This window comes from Pipistrellus hanaki, assembly GCF_964339955.1.
Source record: "Pipistrellus hanaki genome assembly, chromosome: 10".
Classification (NCBI taxonomy): domain Eukaryota; kingdom Metazoa; phylum Chordata; class Mammalia; order Chiroptera; family Vespertilionidae; genus Pipistrellus; species Pipistrellus hanaki.
In genome coordinates, this window is record NC_140512.1 from 60,731,834 (window position 1) to 60,753,219 (window position 21,386).

At 36.0% G+C, this 21,386-nt stretch overlaps 1 protein-coding gene across 4 annotated transcripts in view; it reads right to left on the reverse strand.

Moving 5' to 3' along the window:
• PTPRZ1 (protein tyrosine phosphatase receptor type Z1) overlaps positions 1 to 21,386 on the reverse strand; it is a 170,684-nt gene that overhangs the window by 106,130 nt on the left and 43,168 nt on the right. For all 4 annotated transcript variants that reach the window (XM_084897130.1, XM_084897131.1, XM_084897129.1 and 1 more), the window contains exon 2: positions 12,866 to 12,931. In XM_084897130.1, coding sequence (XP_084753256.1) covers positions 12,866 to 12,931 — 66 coding nt within the window. The remainder of the gene's footprint in view (positions 1 to 12,865; positions 12,932 to 21,386) is intronic.

Below are 21,386 nucleotides of genomic sequence, written 5' to 3' on the forward strand. Positions count from 1 at the left end.
ATGCCTAAATTCAGCTGGTCCTCAAGTTTTGGGGTTTGGGGAAAGAACAACTATATGTTATCTATGGAAAGAGTTCTGCAAACAGCTCTTACATCCTAGAGATGCTCATGGAATAAGAAAGGATAGGAACCACATGGGAGGAAAAGCTAAATTAGTCATGCTCAGTTTAGAGATCACCTAATTTGGCTTATGCCAAGTTTTGAATTTGCTCTAAAGCTGATTTTGGAATTTTCTCTATTGCTTCAATTTCCAGGTGGCAAAGGGCTACAAAATACAGCCTTTCCCGCCTTCATTAAGAGGTATAGCTACTTCTCATGTTCTAAAACTAGCTCTGAACTCACTCCACAGTATTCGTTTTTTTCTCTATCCTATTTGTTGCAAGATTGATCTGGGTTGATTCCCTAAAATTATGTTATTAGTAGTCACAATTTCTCCCAGGTGAAATTAATTCTATGTCCCAACGAGACAGAATGAGGTAGATGAATAAGTATCAAATATCTATTGGTCATCGACTATGTGTGAGGCTCTGCTCTGGGCTCGGAAATACAAGGAAGAAGAGAAAGCTTAGCTCAGGAGCAGCTTAGTTCTTTGTTTCCTCCACTTAGTTACAATAGATTTCCCTAGAAAAATAGCCAAAAAGTATTCTTGAGAATAAAACAGAGTACAGAGTAGCACATTTAGTAAGAGGTCAGAAACATGTGTGAAAGAATAATTAGGAAGTGTAAGGAAAAATGAATCTTAAAAATAAGAGACAATTCTGCTGAAGATAGGAAAGCGACTTCGCCTTAGAGCGTTTTCGTTAGAAATTCGATCATGGTCAGTCCTTTCTCTGCTCTTTGAAAAATATATGCATCCTTTTGAAAATCCCACGGGCCTTTTGTGAGCTCTATGAGCCAGGAATGTCTTTCTCAAGGGCCTGGGAGCCATCTTTTATGGGATGTGAATAAGAAGGAACACAAAGCGCCATCTCCCAGTTTCTGTGGGAAGGTAGGAGCCTGGCTTAGGTGGTTGCCTGGTTCCAATTTGCAAAGCTACCTCCTCTGATAAAGCTAGGAGGTTTGTTTTCCTTCTAGATAAAGCCAATATTATGTAGTCACTCCAATTACCAGGGAAACTTCGTGTGAACTATATGTGATAAAGCTGCTGCCAAGTGCTTGAGGACTGACTAGTCATTGTTTATCTTGAAAACATGTGTGCCATTGGTTGTATCTGCTTGACTGGATAGGGATGAGGTTCTTTTTTGTCTTTGCAGTCTCTCAGTGGATGGTCTTGATGTTCTGGTTCAATGCTTATTCAATAATAAAACAGTTCCCTTTCTCTACTACTTTTATGGAGAGGGATTCTGTGTTGGGAGATTTTATTTTTAATTATATTTCCTGAACATAAGACATTAATAGCAGTTTTATCTCTGGAGGATGAAATCCCAGCTATTTCATATTTACACCTATAAATACCATATACTTTATATGTATACGTTTATAAATATTTACCTATGCTTATAAGTATACTCATATATTTATGTAAATATTTATATAAGCATATAACAGGATGTCCCAAAATGTATACTCAGCTGATAGCTCACTTAATTTTCACTCCTTTTCAGGTTTAACTGGTCTGAAATAATGGGGTGAAGCCAGACTAAATCTGAACAAAGAAAATTTATCCTAAAGTGCCACTAAACTTTTTTTTTTTTTTATGAGGATACATAAAGAAACAAGTTTATGGTGCAAAACAGGCAACAGTTGACAAAATGGGGTGCATAAATACGGGACTAAATGATTCTTAATGTGTGGGATGCCATTGCTTCACGCTATCAGCAGTGTCTGGACAAGAATGGCATTGCCCCCCCCAAATTATTCATTTCTGTTGATTCTATTACATTTTGAAAATGAACTGCATGTTAACGAACACTGACTTAATAATCACTCAGCGTGCATATACATTTTTTGGGACACCCTGTATTCGATATTTCTGAACATTTTTTCTTTTAAATGAAAAATAAGTGAACTGATTTCCAGTTGGGGGAAAGGGAATCTACCCACACATCAGATCCTCATCCATGATACTCATTATGAGAATGGCTAGGATCTTTACACTTCATAGATTCACAGGTTCATTGGGAGAAATGGGTCAGAAAGGCATCTACCATCTCCCCGGCGTTAGTCTGGTCTCATCACACTTTCCTCAGCCTGGGTAGGGTCTCCTCTTTCATCATCTGTCACCAAAAATTATTTCGTTAAATTAGAAAATGAAATTTAGCCCATGTGGACCAAGAATCTGATTTTAAGCCCCAGGTTGCTGCTCCTCCCTGTAGATGGTCAGCCTTGGAACCCCAGGGTCTTCCTCATCTCATTTTTGACTCTTTGAAGACTCCGGCAGTGGAGATGGGGGGCAGTTCACCGCCAGCTCAGTGGAGGGCAGGCATTGGAGAGGAAGGGAGGCTCTAGGTCAGGAGTGAGCTGTTGAAGCAGCAGGAAACCAGTTTAACCTGGAACCTGCTCCAGTGGATGCCAGGCTCTGTCTGCATTCGGCTGCTGCCACCAGGTTTCTCCCTCCGTCTTGCTAATTGCCTCACAGGGGCTCCTTACTACCCTTCCCTGGTTCTGGCTTCCTTCATCCCCCCCTCCCTCCAAACCTACCTCTAAATACAGCCCCAATTCTCTGCTCTCTCCATGAAACCCTATGCTTATACAGTTTAAAGCGTGACTCTGTGCAGTGTTGTGAGTGTCCTGGGATATTCCACAATAATTAAGAAGCTCCTTGTGTGGTCTAAAATAGTTTGAGGCTGGTGTGCCAGAGGCCATAAAGGACCTCTAGGGTCCTCCACTCTCAAGCCAGAAAAGGTCCTAGCTCCGGGCCATTAAAAGGCTCGCTAATCTGAATAAAACACAGTACATGATTAAAACGGAAATTGGGCAGCTCTGGCTGGTGTGGCTCAATTGGTTGAAGCTTGTCCCATGCACTGAAGGGTCACTGGTTTGATTCCGGGTTGGGGCATATGCCCAAGTTGCAGGCTCAGTCCCAGGTTGGGGTGTGTGTGGGAGGCAGCTAATCCATGTTTCTCTCTCATGTGGATGTTTCTTTCTCTCTCTCCCTCTCCCTTTCTCTCTCTAAAAAAACTGTGGCATTTATGGATAGCACAATAGAGAGATAATCATATTGGTTGACACATATACATTCAAGGGATAAAAAAATAAAATCTATCAGTCCTAAACATATTTTAATATATTTCAAAGTCATTTTTGTAATTTTGTGCTTTTGTCATTAAAATATATAAGAAATTTTATATTCAATTTAGTAAGAATTTTTCTGAATATAATAAGTCATTTATATTATTTTTCAACTTTTCACTCTGTGATAATCTTTGGTTTAAAGATTCAGAATTATCATACAGAAAACACAGGAAACTAACTAAATAAGACTAGTATTCAGTCTTTACTGACTCATAAATAGGAAGGCCAGCTTAAAATTACTGCAATACTATTTTGCCTAAAAGTTGAAAACATATAAATGAGTTTTGTGTGACAATACAAACTGTGGCCTAATCTTATATGTTTTCTTAACCATTTAATAACCTATTTTATTTTCTCTTGCTAAAATACATATTTCACATAGTAGAGTGCTCCAGAGAAAAGAACACAAAGAGATAAAGTTCCAGAAAAGGGAAGAACAATATACACAGATATGAAACCCACAAGTGTGAGCACAGACAGAGGAGGAACAGCCAGATTTTCTCAGCCTGAGCTGCCAAAGGACTTGACCCATCCATTCAAGACTCTACTAGGTGCTGCCGGAGGGTTACTTATGAGGCCCGGCTAGAGAATCTATGTAATTTTAATGTTACTCATGGCAGAACACTCACTAGTATCTTATTTTACTACTAGAAACATTTTGCTGTGATTATTCAATCAGGATGCTATTCCACAGCCACACTTTTATGTTTTTAATTCCATACTAAATGATAGTTTCAGGGAAATAAGTTCTGAGTTTTTAGATCATTTAACTGCACTCTATTCAGCCTCTACAACGAGGCATAGTCTACTGATCGTTTAGCATAGGGAAAGCTTTCCCAGACACAAATCTTAGCTCAACTCTTAGAAATAGACAGTTGATAGAAAGTACTTGTCTAGAATATGCATTCAAGCAAGACAACTCCTTCTAAATCCTTCTGTGAGACTCTGTTCAATCTGTTTGGGTCCAAGTTAAGATGCTGCCAAATAATAATCACTTAGATTTGCAGTGAGCTCGTTCAAACAGCTCTCCTACGACATTTATTTGACCCATGAACAATTAAGTAGGGCATCATTAAAAACTTTTGACAAAACTGAAATATAGAACAGTTTGGCAGGCTGGTGAGTCTGTGAGTTAGTGATGTCCACAAAGCCTGCTTAGGTGCTCTCTGCTCTGATCAGCTGTCTGGGACATCCTCTCCCTGCAAATCAGCAAAGCAGAGGCCTTACATTCTGTCTGGGGAAAACCCAAAGTGTGGTCCTTATCCAACTGCCTTACCCTTCTTAGCTAAGGGAGTTGAAAACCTTTTGTTTCAATATACTTGTTTTAAAATTTTAATCCAATAGAGGTAAGCAGTATACAATGAGCAGTGAACGTCTCTGGCCTCTTTTGGCCTTCCATAGACCCATTCCTTGGTGCCAACAGTTCGGTATGTATCCTTCTAGGCTAATGGTTCTCAACCTTCTAATGCCGCGACCCTTTACTACAGTTCCTCATGTTGTGGTGACCTCCAACCATAACATTATTTTCGTTGCTACTTCACAACTGTAATTTTACTACTGTTAATGAATCATAATGTAAACAGCTGTGTTTTCTGATGGTCTTAGGTGACCCATGGGTTGAGAACTGCTGCTGAAGAGCCTAAGACCATCGGAAAACTCAGCTATTTACATTACGATTCATTAATATAGTAGCAAAATTACAGTTAGGAAGTAGCAACAAAAATAATGTTATGGTTGGAGGTCACTGCAACGTGAGGAACTGAATTAAAGGGTGTCGGCATTAGAAAGGTTGAGAACCACTGTTCTAGGCCTTTCGTCTATGTTCATAAACAGGTTTTTACAGAAATGAGATAATTCTATACATAGAGTTCTGGAACTTGCTTTTTTCACTCCTAAGCTTGAAACGATAAGTGAACAGTATGTTTAATATAAGGAGTGAATCAAAGAGGAAAATACAATATGTTACTGTAAAAAAATACATTTTAGATTTTAGAAGAAAAAGGATGCCTGGATGAGTCAGAAACCAGTCATTATTCTATGTGGATTGAAAATTTCTTTCTGAGATATGTTTAGCTACTTTCTCCTAGTTTAAGACAGATAAAACATGAAATCCAAGAATGCCCAAAAATAAATGCCAAACATAAAACCACACTGCACACAAACTTCTGTTATGGCTCTTGAGTTTGCAATAAGTGGCAGCTTCTAGTACATATACTTATTGGAATGGAAATACTGTTTAGACAGGATATTCCATTTAAGACAACAGAATCAATTCAGTATTTAAAGCCTCCTTCCTCCAGAGGTGTTCAGCCAAGTGTCTAAGAGTGACACCCGTGTGGCCTTTTTTACTTGTATCCAATGCAACCCTTTAACCAAAACTTTAAAGGTATTAAGGTTTTAAGAATTTGACAAGACAGTATACAAAAAAATTTCAATTTCACGTTGCTCTGAAAATGGTGGAAAAACACACAACAACATATTTTTAAAATCCAGAAAATAAATACTACATTTCTTTATTTTTTCAATAAATTTTTATTTTTAAAATTTAAAATATATTTTAATTGATTTCGTAGAGGAAGGGAGAGGGAGAGAGAGATAGAAACAACAATGAAAAGAGAGAATCATTGATCAGCTGCCTCTGACATGCCCCACACTGGGGATCAAGCCTGCAACCTGGGCATGTGCCCTGACTGGGAATTGAACTGTGACCTCCTGATTCATAGATTGATGCTCAACCACTGAGCCATGTCCAGCTGGGCAATACATTTTTATTGATTTTAGAGAAAGAGGAAGAGTGAGGGAGAGAGAGGAAAAAAAATTTGATGTGAGAAACATTGATTGGCCACACAAAGATTGAACCTGTAACCTGGGCACATGCCCTGGCCAGGAACTGAGCTGGCAACCTTTTGGTGACTAGATGATGCTTCAACCAACTGAGCCACACCAGACAGGGCAATAAAGACTCCATTTCAATAGTGAAACTCCTAAGAACGCAGCAGTGAAAGCCCCTCTACTGCTTGAAGTTGCAAAGTTCTAACACCTCAAACGGAGGATCTGAACATTTCACATGATGATCATGGGTTATGTGTTCTATATATATATATATATATATATATATATATATATATATATATATATATATATATATATATATATAAGGAAGGTCAAGCAACTTAGTTTTTATTTTTATTGAATTGTCAGAGAAAATTTTAGGTTACTAGGAAGAAGGAAATTCACCTTCTGAAACCCTTTAATGAAATGAAGTTACTAAGGAAAGAACTAAATTACTAAGGATTTTAGTGCCCAGGTTTAACATTCACTATTTTGTCACAATGACTAACATGTCTTGCTCACTTTCCCATAATAACTTTAAAAACGGGACTGTCAACTGTATTTACCAACCCTGTCATTTCTCAACATAATTACAGCAAACATCCTATATAGCTGTTTTTAACCTATATAAATAACACAGCTGAAAGAGTAGTACTTCTCTTCTTCCACCCTCTATTCCTCTACCCAGCTGGCAGCCAGCAGAGATTTCCATTGTTTCTTCATGTATAATAATTCTGTAATCTTTCATAAACAACCTTAGCCTGATGTGATTCCATTTAAGTAATAATTTAAATGGCTATGGTAAAGCAATGAGCTCTTCTATAGTCAAATGTTATGATGTTCCGAGTAATTTTTATAGAATTCTATATGTACAAATATTCAAGGACAAATCCTTCCTTCTGAGATAGCAGCTAATCTAACACATTTCAATGATAACACAGCACAAGAAAGAATAGAAATATATAGCTCACCAAGATAATCTGTTATGAAACTAGCATTAAGTGTAATCAAAACCAGTTTACTTCAGCCATTCATCAATTAGTTAAAATTAAGAATCTTAAAACTTTTATTAAAGAGGATAGTTTTTCACTTTCTATGTATAATAGTAAGCATAGAAATTGAAAATACTATCAACCTTTAACTACTTGTGTTAACAATAAAAGAGATAATAAACTTTATAGTGAATAATCCACATTATAAATGCCTGGTTAGATGTAATTTGTTTGAAAGAGACACATCCATTTGGATCAAGACTTTCATTTGCTTTCTTTTTAACACTTTAGGAATTCGGGGGGGGGGGGGGGGGAATCTGTAGTCAGTTGGAGCTAAGCAGTTGTAAAATGTCCTCATCTGAAACATTCCCTTTTGAGACCTATAACACTTCCCCACACAGAAAATGACATTTTTTAATGAGTCTATCCCTTTAATTGGTAGACTGTCCCTTAAAGGAGTAGAAGCCTATAGGTCTTATGTTATAAACAATATGGTGCAACTTGATCATAAAGCAAAGAACTGGGGGAGCATTTGAGATCTCGCTCCCTGGCATATGTTATCAGTTTGGCTCAAAAAAAAGCTCTTACAACATTTTCTACAGGTCTGGATGTTTCTTACATTGACATTTACTTGGTGTCATCAGCAGGACTCCAAAGAAACCTACCCAGGATCGCCCCAGAGACCCGGACCTGGTGGTGGGACAAGCAGGGGCCCATTGTGCCTTCCTGGCCCCCAGCTTCGCATTGGGTGAACTAGGGTGAGTGTCATCGGGATTTCGGGCCTCTGTGCTTCAAGAAGCAGACCATGACTTTATTTGGACTAAGGAAATCCTCGGCATGGGTTAAGTGTTGAGAGAACCAAGGGAAGGGGGGGGGGGGGATGGGTTGTTGTTTTTAATTTTGGAATTTTAATCATACACTTACTCAGAATCTGAACAAAATGTTTGCTGGTTAAACAATAGATTAAACTCTCTTTGGCTCTGAAAGAGAGAGAACATTTGCTTCCCCAACCAGAATAGCCAATGGGGTGACAGCAGTTGTTTCAAACCCCATATCTGAGTGGCAGAGATGGGTATCAGGAGTTGTCTAGTGCAATTAAGCACAGGTGATTCCAGAGAAGCCAGGGGGCACCCTGGAATGGGTTCACCCCGAGAGAGGGACTGTGCCTTGGGAAGCACCACAGCTCCATCACACCTGGTAAGCTCTTGTTGATCCTTCCGCTAGTATTCTTAGCAGACTAAGAATCTTTGTGGAGTTTCCTGAGCAAATTTTACCCCTAGCATAAAGCAGTCAGTCCTATTCAGAGATCCACAGCATTAGGCTCATCTAGAAATGTGCACATAAAGGTCAGTGCTCCGTAGAAGTTTGTGTAGACTCCACAGCTCTCAAAATTAACACGGGAAATAGAGCCTCCCAATCCAGCAAGGCCAACCACAGTTTCCCATTAATATAAAGATGGCCAAGATGAGGATCCCTGGATTCTTCTAAATTAATGTTTGTGCACACAATTAGAAAAAAATAGCTATAAAATCAAACCTTTCATTGGTCTACAGAAGCTTCATAAAACAGTGTTTAGAGAAATAGATCAACCTATTATGTCAAAACAATTCTTTAGGGTGTTAAAAATGGCTGTCCTTATTCTAAAAAGAGAAGGTCAGTTGGAACTTGACTTGTCAAGGGCAGATATAAATCACAAAAAGCCTCCAAAACAAAATTTGAATCCAACTGTTCTCTGTGTGTGTCTATCTGGGTATGCAAATATATGTGCATTATAAATATGCGATAATTTTCTACCTCCAGATGGTATTGTCAAAATGAATTCAAAGGCAAGCACTTGTAAGGATTGAGCATTCTAAAATTCTCAGAAATACAGAAACTAACTCAATGCTTTTCAAGTTCCTGTGATTTAAGATTAATCCTTAGTAAATAAAAGCTAGCTTAAGTGGATGGTTTAGTAAAATAAATAAATAAATATAATAAATAAATAAATAAATAAATAAATAAATAAATAAATACGAGAGAGCAAAGAACTTCATTGTTTATGCCAAGACCCCTCTACAGAAGCCTGGCCACCCTACAGATGCCAGGTCTATACACATTCTGCCCATTAAAGGAAGAGCTCTATAATACAATAGAATATACACAGTGGTATCTGCATTGGCAAATAATAAACCCAAAAGTAGAAGTGCTGTCTTCTCCCGACCTGGTGAGGCACACCCAGCTGCTCAGGGACCCAGGTCTGCCGGAAAACACACAACACTACACTCTGTCAGTCAACACACTTTGGTGCTTGGTGAGAATTGTACCCCTCTCTTTCCTTAGGCCATTTTCTGATTCTAGGTTTAGGAAGGATGGAGGCTACATTAACGCTTGCTTTCCATTTAAGTCATACCTGGTGAATATCTGAGTTCTCTCTTTAAAGATTTATTGTAGAGAGGAAAGTAACTCACTTTTAGTTGTATCTCTAAGACTAGGGAGTTGTTAAGAAACTAAACCTGGATGATTTTTATCTATGAACATGTCTCTCTGTATCAAGTTTCCTAAAAAGGCTATCTATATCACTTTTTATCCACAGCCAAAACTATCCAGAGTGGTGAACTTTTAAAAATTGGCTGTGATATTCTTGGCAGTTAAAAATGAGAAATATAAATGTAACCAGCCAAAGAAGGTAGAAATTTAATCCTCATCAAAAACTTAGAGAAAAGTTTATCTGCAACCAACATTCCCAAACACGAATGAGTGATATCTAGATAAATCTTTTAAAAAGATATCCTGTATTAAATCCCCAAATGGTGACATCAGCAAATATTTTCCAAGAGAACAAGAGGGCTGTCCATCAGGATGTTATCTTCCTTGGTTATAAATGCACTCCAAGTATTCAGACTTTTTCATAATTACTAGAGGGGTCACTTTTATAAAAAGACTAGAATTTTTATTTTGAAGGGGGGAAAAAGACAAAATTAGTTACAGAGTCAGATATAAAATTACTAAGCACAAACAGCTTTGAAAAATAAAACAATACTTTTTACATCGATTAATAAACTTATTACAGCCTGGAGCTGTTCTTTGCAAATATCTTTTCCCATTTGGTTGGGTGCCTTTTGTTTTGTTGGGAGTTTCTTTTGCTGTGCAGAAGCTTTTTAATCTGATTTAATCACAATTATTTATTTTTGCCTTTACTTCCCTTGTCTCTGGGGTCAAATTCATAAAATCTTCTCTAGGATCAAGGTCCATAAGTTAGTTGCTATGTCTTCTGTGTAATTTATTTTTTCAGGTCTTATATTTAGTTCTTTGACCCATTTTGAGTTAATTTTTGCATTGGGAACAATCAATAGTTTAATTTCATTCTTTTGTATGTGGCTTTCCAATTTTCCCAGCACCATTTACTCAAGAGGCTTTCTTTTCTCCTTTGTCAAAAAATATTTGCAGACATACATATGAGCTTATCTCTGGGATCTCTGCTCAGACAAGGGTTTACTATCTAAAATATATAAATAACTCATGTAATTCCACCAAACAAACAACCCAATTAAAAAACATCAGAGAACATGAACAGACTTCTCCCAAGAAGACATGCAAATGAACAACAGATATATGAAAAGATGCTCAACTTCACTAGCTATTAGAGAAATGCAAATCAAAACTATAATGAGATACCACCTCACACCTGTTAGATGGCTATTATCAACAAGACAAGTAGTAACAAATGTTAGAGAGGCTTGGAGAGAAAGAAACCTTCATTCACTGCTGGTAGGAATGTAAACAGGTACAGCCACAATGGGAACAATATGCTAGCTCCTCAAAACAGTAATACCATAGTTACCATATGCCCCAGCAAGCCCTATTCTGGCTGTCTAACTGAAAATTTTGAAAACATTTATTGGCAAAGCTATATGCACCCCTGTGGTCATTGCAGCATTATTCATGGTGGCCAAGACATGGAAACAACCAAAGTGTCATTTGAGAGATGATTGGATAAAGCAGATGTGGTACATCTATATAATGGACTCAGCCATAAGCAAAGATAAAATACTGCCATTTGCAACAACATGGTTGGACCTTAAGAATATCATGTTAAGTGAAGTCAAACAGAAAAAGTTAAGAATCATATCATTTCACTTTTAAAGCTATCCAATTAGTAAAGATTTGAAAAATGACAATCACAAACCCTGGCTAACATTCAGTGGGTTAGTCTAGAAAAACAGTTAGGCTATGTATATCAAGAATTTTGAAGGAAAGCATTTAATTTTTTGTACTCAGTGACTGCATATCAAATATTCTCTAATAACCAAATGGTAAAATTACAAATAAAGACTTCTATCATTCTGTCTATTCATACAGTGTTGTTTCTACAGTAGCTTAAATATAAAAAATAATGAATGGTTAAAAATAAAACATGATGATCAACAAGAATTATCACTGGAATGAGTAAATGCTCAAAAAATAATTTCTAGCATATTGGGTACATAACTCTATGTATAAAATAAACAAACATAATATAATAAAAACTGGCCTAAAAGAAATATATACAAATTTTTTTAGTGGATATCCTGGCAAGTACTTAAGAGTAATTTTTATATTTTTCTTTTTCCTTTAACATATTTTCTAAATTTTACACAACAAATATTTACTACTTTTAAAGAAATAATAAAAAATTACAACTATCTATAAATCCCATGGTGCTGTTGCCTTTCACCTATAAAATAAAGTTCAAATTGGCTATATTCATGTTAAAGGCCTTTCGATCTGATTCCATTTTATCCATCCAATTTTATTCTTTTTTTCCTTTTTATTGAATTTATTGGGTTGACATTTGTTGACAAAATCATGTAGGTTTCAGGTGTATAATTCAATAACACATCGTCTGTATAATGTATTGTATGTTCACCACCCCAAGTCATCTCCTTCCATCACCACTTATTCCCTCTTTACCCTCTTCTACCTCCCCCATCCCCTTTCCCTACGGTAATTACTGTACTATTGTCTATGAGTTTGAGTTTTATTTTATTTTATTTTATTTTATTTTATTTTATTTTATTTTATTTTATTTTATTAATCCCTTCACCTTTTCACACAGTTCCCCAGCCCCTCTCCACTCCTCTACCACTCAACACTGTCTCAGATGGTCGCCAGGCATGTTATGGGCCATCGAGATGCCGCCCATCAGGTCTGGAGCTTCTCCTCTGCCCCAGGGTTTCTGACCACGATTTCCGGTTATAACCATGTAAAGCCAACTTAAGATATTCGTGATGCTCTCAGCCAAGGTTGGCCATTCTAAAAAATCATTTTGGACCTGATTCCAATTAGTGCAGCCCAGCAATTCAGAAAGAGAAAAGGAGAACCCCTCTGAGAGCAAAAATCCCATTAGTATTCGTTAAATGAATTTAAAAAATCACTACTGTCATCATAACAATAGCAGTAACATTTCTTGAGACCTTTCTGTTTATAAGAAGGCACTGTTCAAATTTCATTTATCTTAATGCCCAGAATAATCCTCGATTTCAAATGTGAAAAAAATAAGCCTCACGTAGTTTAGGCATATTTCCCAAGGAGATACAGCCACTGTAGAAATGGGATTCAAATCTAGGCTCTATTTGATATCAATATCTCTACACTAAAAAATTTGCTTATGGAAAATCCACTAGAAATCATTTTGCATATAACATTTTTATTAGTTAATCTAAATAAACATCCGTGTTGCTAAGTTAAAAAAGGTGCATTGGCTACAAAGTTTCCTATTACATATAAAAATAGATAAAAAGCCAATAAAACTTTCTTCTGAAAATCATTATATGTTAACATGTTTACCTGTATAGGACCAGCCAATCTCTTCAACAAGTTTTCTCTGTTGTCTATAGTATCCATAAGCCCAATCTAGAACCAAGAAAAAAACAATTAATTAATGTTTTTTTAAGTAAGATGGTCAAATTATCGATGCCATAAACGGTTCCTTATTACCCTTACCATGTCACCTTCCCAATGTTTTCTCCCAACCCCAATCACTACCCTTATAGATCCCATTGTTGCTCTTTTTGTAGACAGTGTAAATTTTAGGAGGCAATTTAAAGAAGGCTGAAGTTCAGGCAGGGACAAAGCATATATTGTGGGTAAAGTAGGAGCAATTCAGAGGGGTTTAACCCAAAAGAGAGACTATGTCAGGCATTCTATAAGTTCTCAGTTCAACTTTTCCTGTCATCAAATTTTTCTTCCCATTTCCTAAGTCTAATGCTTATAATCCTATTGATTATTAGTAATACTTTTGGGTTTATAAAAACACAGGTTTTATCTGTAAACACTTCTGGGAGACCCAGAGGTTATCATGTTTTGAAAGTTTGCTTCTTTTACAATACAAAGTTAAATGAGGTGCTTGCAGAAGTGAGAACTGAGATGTGTGTGTGTTGGCTGGGAGAAACCCTCAGATCTAGCCAACCACTAAAAATATTATACTTCGTCACTACAGATTTGGTATTCTAGACATTTCCTATAAACAGAATCACATAATATATGGCCTTTTGTGACAGGCTTCTTTAATTTAGCATAATTAATATTTCCAAAGTTCATCCATTTTGCAGCAATCATTACTTCATTCCTTTCATTGCCTTAAAAATACTCATTGTACGGTGACCAAAATGGTCTGTCTTAAAGTTCTCCTCAGCTGGAATAAACTTTGGCCTGGCTTCTTCTTGACTCTAGGCCCCTGACCCACCTTTCCTTGGAGTTTAGAAGACTTGTATGGTAAATTCTCTCTGTGTCCCTGTGAGATGTAAGTCTTTTTTCCTAGCCACGTGGCAGTTTTACAGTCAGAAATGTATGCTCAAGGACTGGGGAATCTTCTCTTTGAAATGAAATCATCAAAGGAAATAGCACCCTTATCTCCTCTTTCTATGAGCAGGTAGGAGCCTAACTTCATTGGGGTGACTGCTCCAAGTTCAAAAATTACCCCTTTGTCATAAAGTTATGCATTTATTTTTCCTTTGAATAAAGCCAATTAGCAAACTCAAATGGTTTATGATTTCCCCCTTAATGTTCTGCAGTTCTTTTCCACTGGGGCTCACTCCAACCTTTAAACAACTTTACCCCCTCTGCCTCAATGGAGTTGAATTCAGACTTAATTATGGCTTCTTTCCCAATTGCAATAGCTTTGAATAAAGTCTCTCTTGCTGTTTAAACTTGACTGGTACAATTTTTCTTTTGACAACAGATATACCACATTTTATTTATCCATTCACCAACTAATTAATGGATAGTTAGGTTGTTTCTTTGGGAGGGAGGCTATTATGAATAGAATTGATATTAATATTCATACATGTATTTGTTTTTCTACTTAAAAATTCAATGTTAGGTTTCTACTTCATTTATCAAATAGTTATCCCATAGTATGGTGGTCATTTATGGTTAAAATGTTTCTTCATGATCAAGGAATACATCAAATTAAATATTAGAAAATGTCTCAAAGATCATTTGACTCAGACCTCAATAGTCTACAAAAAAAAAAAATTCCTGTCCTAGCTGGTTTGGCTCAGTGGAGAGAGCATTGGCCTGTGGACTGAAAGGTCCTGGGTTCCATTCCGGTCAAGGGTATATACCTGGGTTATGGGCTCGATCCCCAGTGGGGTGCTGCAGGAGGCAGCTGATCAATGATTCTCTCTCATCATTGATGTTTCTGTCTCTCTCCCCTCTCCCTTCATCTCTGAAATCAATTTTATATATATATATATATATATATATATATATATATATGTGTGTGTGTGTGTGTGTGTGTGTGTGTGTGTGTGTATATATATATATATATATATATATATATATATATATATATTTAATTCTTATTTTAGAGTAAGGTATTTATGCCAAAGAAATGTAAGTGGTGTGTAAAGGTAGCGACAGAAATGAACACAATAAGCATGGCACCTGCCTCCTACTGCGCTGAGCCTTCCCAGTATCAGTAATTCCTGAGCTATTCATTACTACCCAATTCAATTATTATAACAATCCTGAGCTATTCATTACTACCCAAAGGTGTGCTGCCTGAGCAGGAACCACTATTGCACATATACTGTCAAGAGAACCAAAATAAAACAAAATGAGACAGAAATTATTTAGATATATAAATGGCTGAGAATTGACTGTATACCTAATTTGAACTGGCCATCAACAGTAATTTTCCTCTGAAACTTTGCACTGACCAGAGGGAAAAAGTCTTTCATCTTATTATATATTTTAAATATAAATATTTTTAAATATAAGACTTTTTGTCCTCTCAATGCATTTTGATGATTTCAGATCAAAGATCATACAAAACCTACATTTATCAAGTATTATATTGAAATAAATAAAACAGTAAAGTCTTGTTTAAATGATTCAGTCTAAAAGATGACAGTAAATAGCAAAATTTAGCTTTCCTTGGGGCTCAAACTCTACAGAATGAGCAGTTGTCCTTGGTTTTTAATCGCTTACCTTAAGAAAGCTTTCCCCCATGCTTCCATGTCTCTGGAAGCTTGGAACAGAGGGCAGAATCTCAGATGGAAGGCAGGGGGTGGGGGGTGGGAGGGTAGGAGAGTGAAAGGTAATCAGTCTAGGACCTTGCATGCATATCTGCATGGCATGGCCGATGGACACAGACAATGGGGCAGTGAGGGCCTGGGGTGGAGGGTGGGGGCGGACTGGAGGAGGTCAATGGGAGGGAAAGGGGACATGTGTAATACTTTCAACAATAAAGAATTATTATTTAAAAAAAAAAAAAAAAAAAAAGCTTTTTTCAATACAAGATTCCCAGATGTTGGTAGCTCCCTTCAGTTCCTTTCCATATTGTTTTCTTGTCACTTCAAACAACCCATTGCACATTCATATGCTAATTGCATAGTCTTTGAGTGTGAGGGTATCTCCTTAGAGGTCTGATAGATAAGATGTGATAGCTCCAATGAACCAGAAAAAAGAAGCCAGGGTCACTATTTTTCTTGCATTATATACTTTGAAAATCAACATATAAAATAGAATCTATCAAAGTACTTAAACATTTTTAAATCAATTAAAATAATAAAATAGACTTCTTTTTCTGTTTCTGTGAACTTCAGTTTCTTTAGTTTTTATATATTTTTCTTTCCATTTAAACATATTTGCCAGGTCTGTTTTGGTGTGCTTTGTACTGTTAAAACTAAGAAATAAATTTCAGAAATGAATTGTACACATGATACACAAAAAACATATATATATATATATATATATATATATATATATATATGTATATGTATATGTATGTATGTATATTTGTTAAGGCTACTCTAAAATTTGTCCCAAAATATTCTTTATAAAATGGTTTTATAACCTGCTACAAAAAAAAAAAAAAAAAAAAAAAAGAGAAATTTGCTTTATTTTATTTCAGGTAACCTTAAAAGTACTTGTTGCAACATATTCGATCTTATACTTAACTTGAGCTTCTAGATATATGCAAATCTGTATATGTCTATGTGTGTATATGTGTATATATGTGTGTGTGTGTATACACACATATATATATACATATATGTTATATTATATATACACACATATATTATATTCAAAGAATATAAAGAAAAATATGTGTATGAAAGGTAAAGGTAAAATTAGCATTTTTTTTGCTAAAGTTTTTTTTTTTTCATTTTTTGCCCCTCCCCACCCTACTGCTATACTTGCCCTTGCTCATGTTTTTAAAACAACAAAATTAGAGTGCTCATTTCCTATTAAAATATCATTATAAATATTTCAAAATTACAAAAATGCCTCTGATTTTGCCCTTAACTTAAAAAGTCTCTGCTTCTTGTTGGTTAACATATATTCTACTTATTGTTTGTATACAAGTACATAAACTAGCAGCAGTGCTCTGACAAAACACACACACACACACACACACACACACACACACACACACACTCTTTAATACTATAAAGTAGCCAGATATTATGATGAGAAGAAATTCAGCTTTTGGTGGGAAATAACCACAGATACAAGTTTGAAGTTTAAGATTCTAAAACTAAATTTCTCTAGTGGACTTTGCCAAAGGAGATGATACTAACAAATTCCACATCCTTTGAAAGAAAATCACTAAGGAACTTCAGAGGAGGGACATCTGGAAAGGCAGAGAAGAAATAAAATTAAAAATGAATCTTTAAAGCCCTTAAGACTGACAAGGAGACTGGGAGACAGGCATTGACAGGTTCAGATAGAGGAAAAGGCATGAGCACCAAGCAGTGGCAAATGCTGAAACCAAAGGTTTAATACGCCAGTTGGGCCCTCATATAGGGTCTGCATAGGTCACTAGGAACTTATTCTTGGTGACAACTCACCATGATACAAAAGTCACTTCAATGTTCATACTTTTTGTCATCCAACTCTCTCCTCTTATCTACATTTCTTTTAAAAACAGGAAGGAGATAATCTGCTAAGTTAACTGGAAAGTATTAATATATTTATATACTGCGCATATTTTAAAGGAAAGTATTACAGAAGTGTATGTAGTCTGGCTGGTGTGGCTCAGGGGCTGACCATCCACCCATGAACCAGGAGGTCACCAGTTAGATTCCTGGTCAGGGCCCACACCAAGGTTTAGGGCTCGACCCACAGTAGGGGGTGTGCAGGAGGCAGACAATTGATGTTTTCCTCTAATCAATGCTTCTATCTCTCTATGCCTCTCCCTTTCTTCTCTCCCTAAATTCAATGAAAAATATTTAGTAAAATAAATAAATGGATAAATAAGATTGGGTAATAATGCAATAAATATTTCTAATTGAAGTGAGAGAGGTTGGGGGTGGGTGGGTAAAGAATTTAGATGGCTGGTATCTGCTTGAAGGAAGATCTGGAAACCCCTGACCACAATTTAATGTCATCGGAACAATTATCACCTATTAAATAATGTGGCCGTCAGACACCCATTAGACTGAAGCGGCAGTGATAAAAAAGAGTGATCGCTATAGCAGTCATTGCCCATCTATTACCAGAAACAAAATAATAGAAGTCCCCTCTCAGAAAAGAAAAAAAAAAATCAGAAATAAGAGTTCCTTTAAGAAGAGAATTAGCTTTTGATTAAAGAACACCTGTGAACACATCACCTAGCTTTGAAAGTCCTTTATTTTGTCAGTATCTACACTAATAAAAGAGAAATATGCAAATTGGCCACACTTCCATGACACCCATCATCCAATAAGGAGTATGCAAATTAATCCAACAAAGATGGAAGGTTAATTTGCATGTGGAGGTGCTGCGGAGTGGCCGGGTAGGGCAGGTCATCTGCTATGAGGAGGAGGGCTGGGGAGGGGGGCTGAGGGAGGTACAGGAGCAGTGCTCAGGCTGGGAGCGAAGGCTTGTAAAGGCTCCTGGGCATCCGGGAGCAGAGCCAGGGGAAGAAAGGCCTATTCTTGCATGAATCTTCATGCAATGGGCCTCTAGTTCTAGTGTAGTATCTTTGTTTGATAAGAAAGCTGAGTTTATGATCCAAGTGATCTAAACCAAAATCCTGATTAAATAACTAAGGCAAACTTTCCAAGTAAAATTAAATCTGCCCATGATATAGTAGAGTCTATAATATCATACAGGGCAGATTTTCTCTGGATTTTCCTGTCATTTAATATTGCTATCAAATTGTGTTAACATATAGCCTGCCTTTACCCATCAGGATTATAAACTTTCATCCAGTATATATGCAAAGATGTTTGTGAAACATAATTTACTTAATTATGATAATTCAGGTAATAGGCTTGTTTAGAATACTGTTACAGTTCAAACATAATACTTCCTGTTTATTCTTCAGATGTAATAAAACTTCCTAAAAAAGTACTCCTCTGAAAAATTATATATTTATATATAAATTTTTCCAAAAATCATTTGTTTTCTAATTTCAGCTACCTTTCAGTGTTAGTAAGAATAATTCCATTGGTTATTTTCTTCTCTGTAAAGATTTAAAAATTAATGTACTGCTTAATCTTAAAACTTAAATTTACAACTTAATGCCAAATAAGAAGTTACTTAATTCATATTGATAACAACAAGGAATTCTGCAAAGAGGTGAATTACTAAAGTCCAGATGACCTCTTCATTTAAAGATAAGGTTAAAAAGATGAAAAAATATATCCTTGAGACACTATACTGAAAATGAGAAAATTATCCAGAGAGATAGAAAGATTAAATGTAAGAGATATAAAAGATAATTAAATAAGAGCACAAAGGGAGCTATTTCTTCCATATGCTTATTTTGATAGTTACCTAATTAAATACACATTTCTCATAGGACTAAGGACAGGTTTGGAGGTGAGCAATTAGATTTTACTGTTCCCTAGACACTGAGTACTGTGTGCCTCCCTAAAAAGGATTTGTATATTGGCAATTTATCTACCAAACCTACTGAAAACTTTTCAATAAAAGCTCAAAATATTCACAAGCTTTTCTTGAAAAAGTAACCAGTGTATTTTCTTACACTCCTTAGATGTGTGGGTTTAACCTACTGTGATTTGTTTGTATCCTTAAAGTTGAGGCCTTTTCTGTCAAAAACATATGAATAATTTTAATCTGTATTACATGAGCAATAACACATGCCTGTTTCAAAGAAGTTAGAAAAATAAAGATAAGAAAAATAATTTTAAAAATCACTTATAATCCCATCTCTTACAGACAACCAGTATAATTTTGTGCATGTTTTACTATGTCTATGTAATGAATTTATAATTTATGTAAATTGAATTACACTACTTCATTATTTCGTGACTTGTTGTTTTTTTGTGTTTTTTTTCATCATAATAAATCACTGATATATTCTCAAGTTAATAAGTAGGGTTTTATAGCCTCATAACTGTTCCATTAAAACCATCTCTATATTCTGAATACTAAAATGAAATGTTGATTTAACTTTGGGAAATTTATTCCTTCGACTTAAATTATGTAGGTGATGAAAGTTTCCATTAAGCTAGTTTGAGCTTCATGTATAAAATAAAGTCTGAAGGAGAGTAAAGCAACACTTTTTATTTTCCCTGTCAGCTGTGTTCTACTTCACCAAGGAAACACTAACATGGCACAAACTCATTGCTATTGTACAGGGCTATAATTATCACAGCTACCTAGGTTTATGACAACAACTAACAGTGAAATTATCCCACTATAAGAGAAAAACACAATTGGTGATGAAATAATGGTGATGGGATCAAAGATAGAAATAACATATGTGAAAATAGTTGTCAGAAGAAGGAGCTAAAAATAATGCTAAAAGTGGGAAGAGAATCAAATCTGTAGAAGAAAAAGCATATGAATGTGAAGAGAAAACATGGAATTCACCAATACACAAATATAATGTACTATCACATTTGTGTTATGTATTAATATACTATTACTAGAGGCCCACTGCACAATATTCTTGGAAGAATAGGCCTTCCTTCCCCTGGCTTCACTCCCAGCTGCCTGGGAGCCAGCACATCCCTGCTCCCTGGCCACCCAGAAGCCAGCATGTCCCTGCTCCCTGGCCACCCAGAGCCAGCAAGTCCTTCTGTCTGGAGCACCACTCCAGTAGCTCCCTCCACCGCCCCCTTCCCTTCAAAACAGGCTTCACACTGCTCTGAGCCTGCATATGCAAATTAACTTCCATCTTTGTTGGGTTAATTTGCATACTCACTCTGATTGGCTGTGGGCATAGCGGAGTGATGGTTAATTTGCATGATTCTTTTTTATTAGATAAGATTCTATTATGTACAATTATATTGATATCTAAATGAAAGTGCGTGATTATTCAGCAGTCTAAATGATGTTTCTGCTGTTCAGTCTTATGCCCATGTGAAATCAGGAGTAGAGCAAGAATATCTGTGTCTCTCCATGGTCAGGATCACTCAGGAAGTTCTGGACAACCAGCACACCAAAAATTCCCAAAGATACAAAGGGATTCTATTTACATTTACCATGAAAAGCATAAAATATGAAGACATTTCCTAAATAGAGATATGACCTGTTTTTAACACAAAAGAAAACATAAATAAATAAGGAGAATATGAAATTCTTAAATAGAAACAGGATTTGGGAAAGATATAAGTTCTTTCCATATCAATAAATAGGTCAAATCTCAATGGAGTATTTTTAATCAGCAAAGTTATTCTAAAGTTCAGTAGAAATTAAATGAAAAATAACAATTAATAATACAGTTAAGAAAAAGAGTGAAATAATGCGGGGTTTGGTTAAGCAATCACTAAGAGATAAATTGATAGGCAGATCAATATAACAAAGCATATAGCACTAAAATTGGACCTAGAATAGATACTAATATAATCCATGATAAAGGAAACATCACAGTCAAATAAGGAAAATATGAAAGTTCAACAAATTT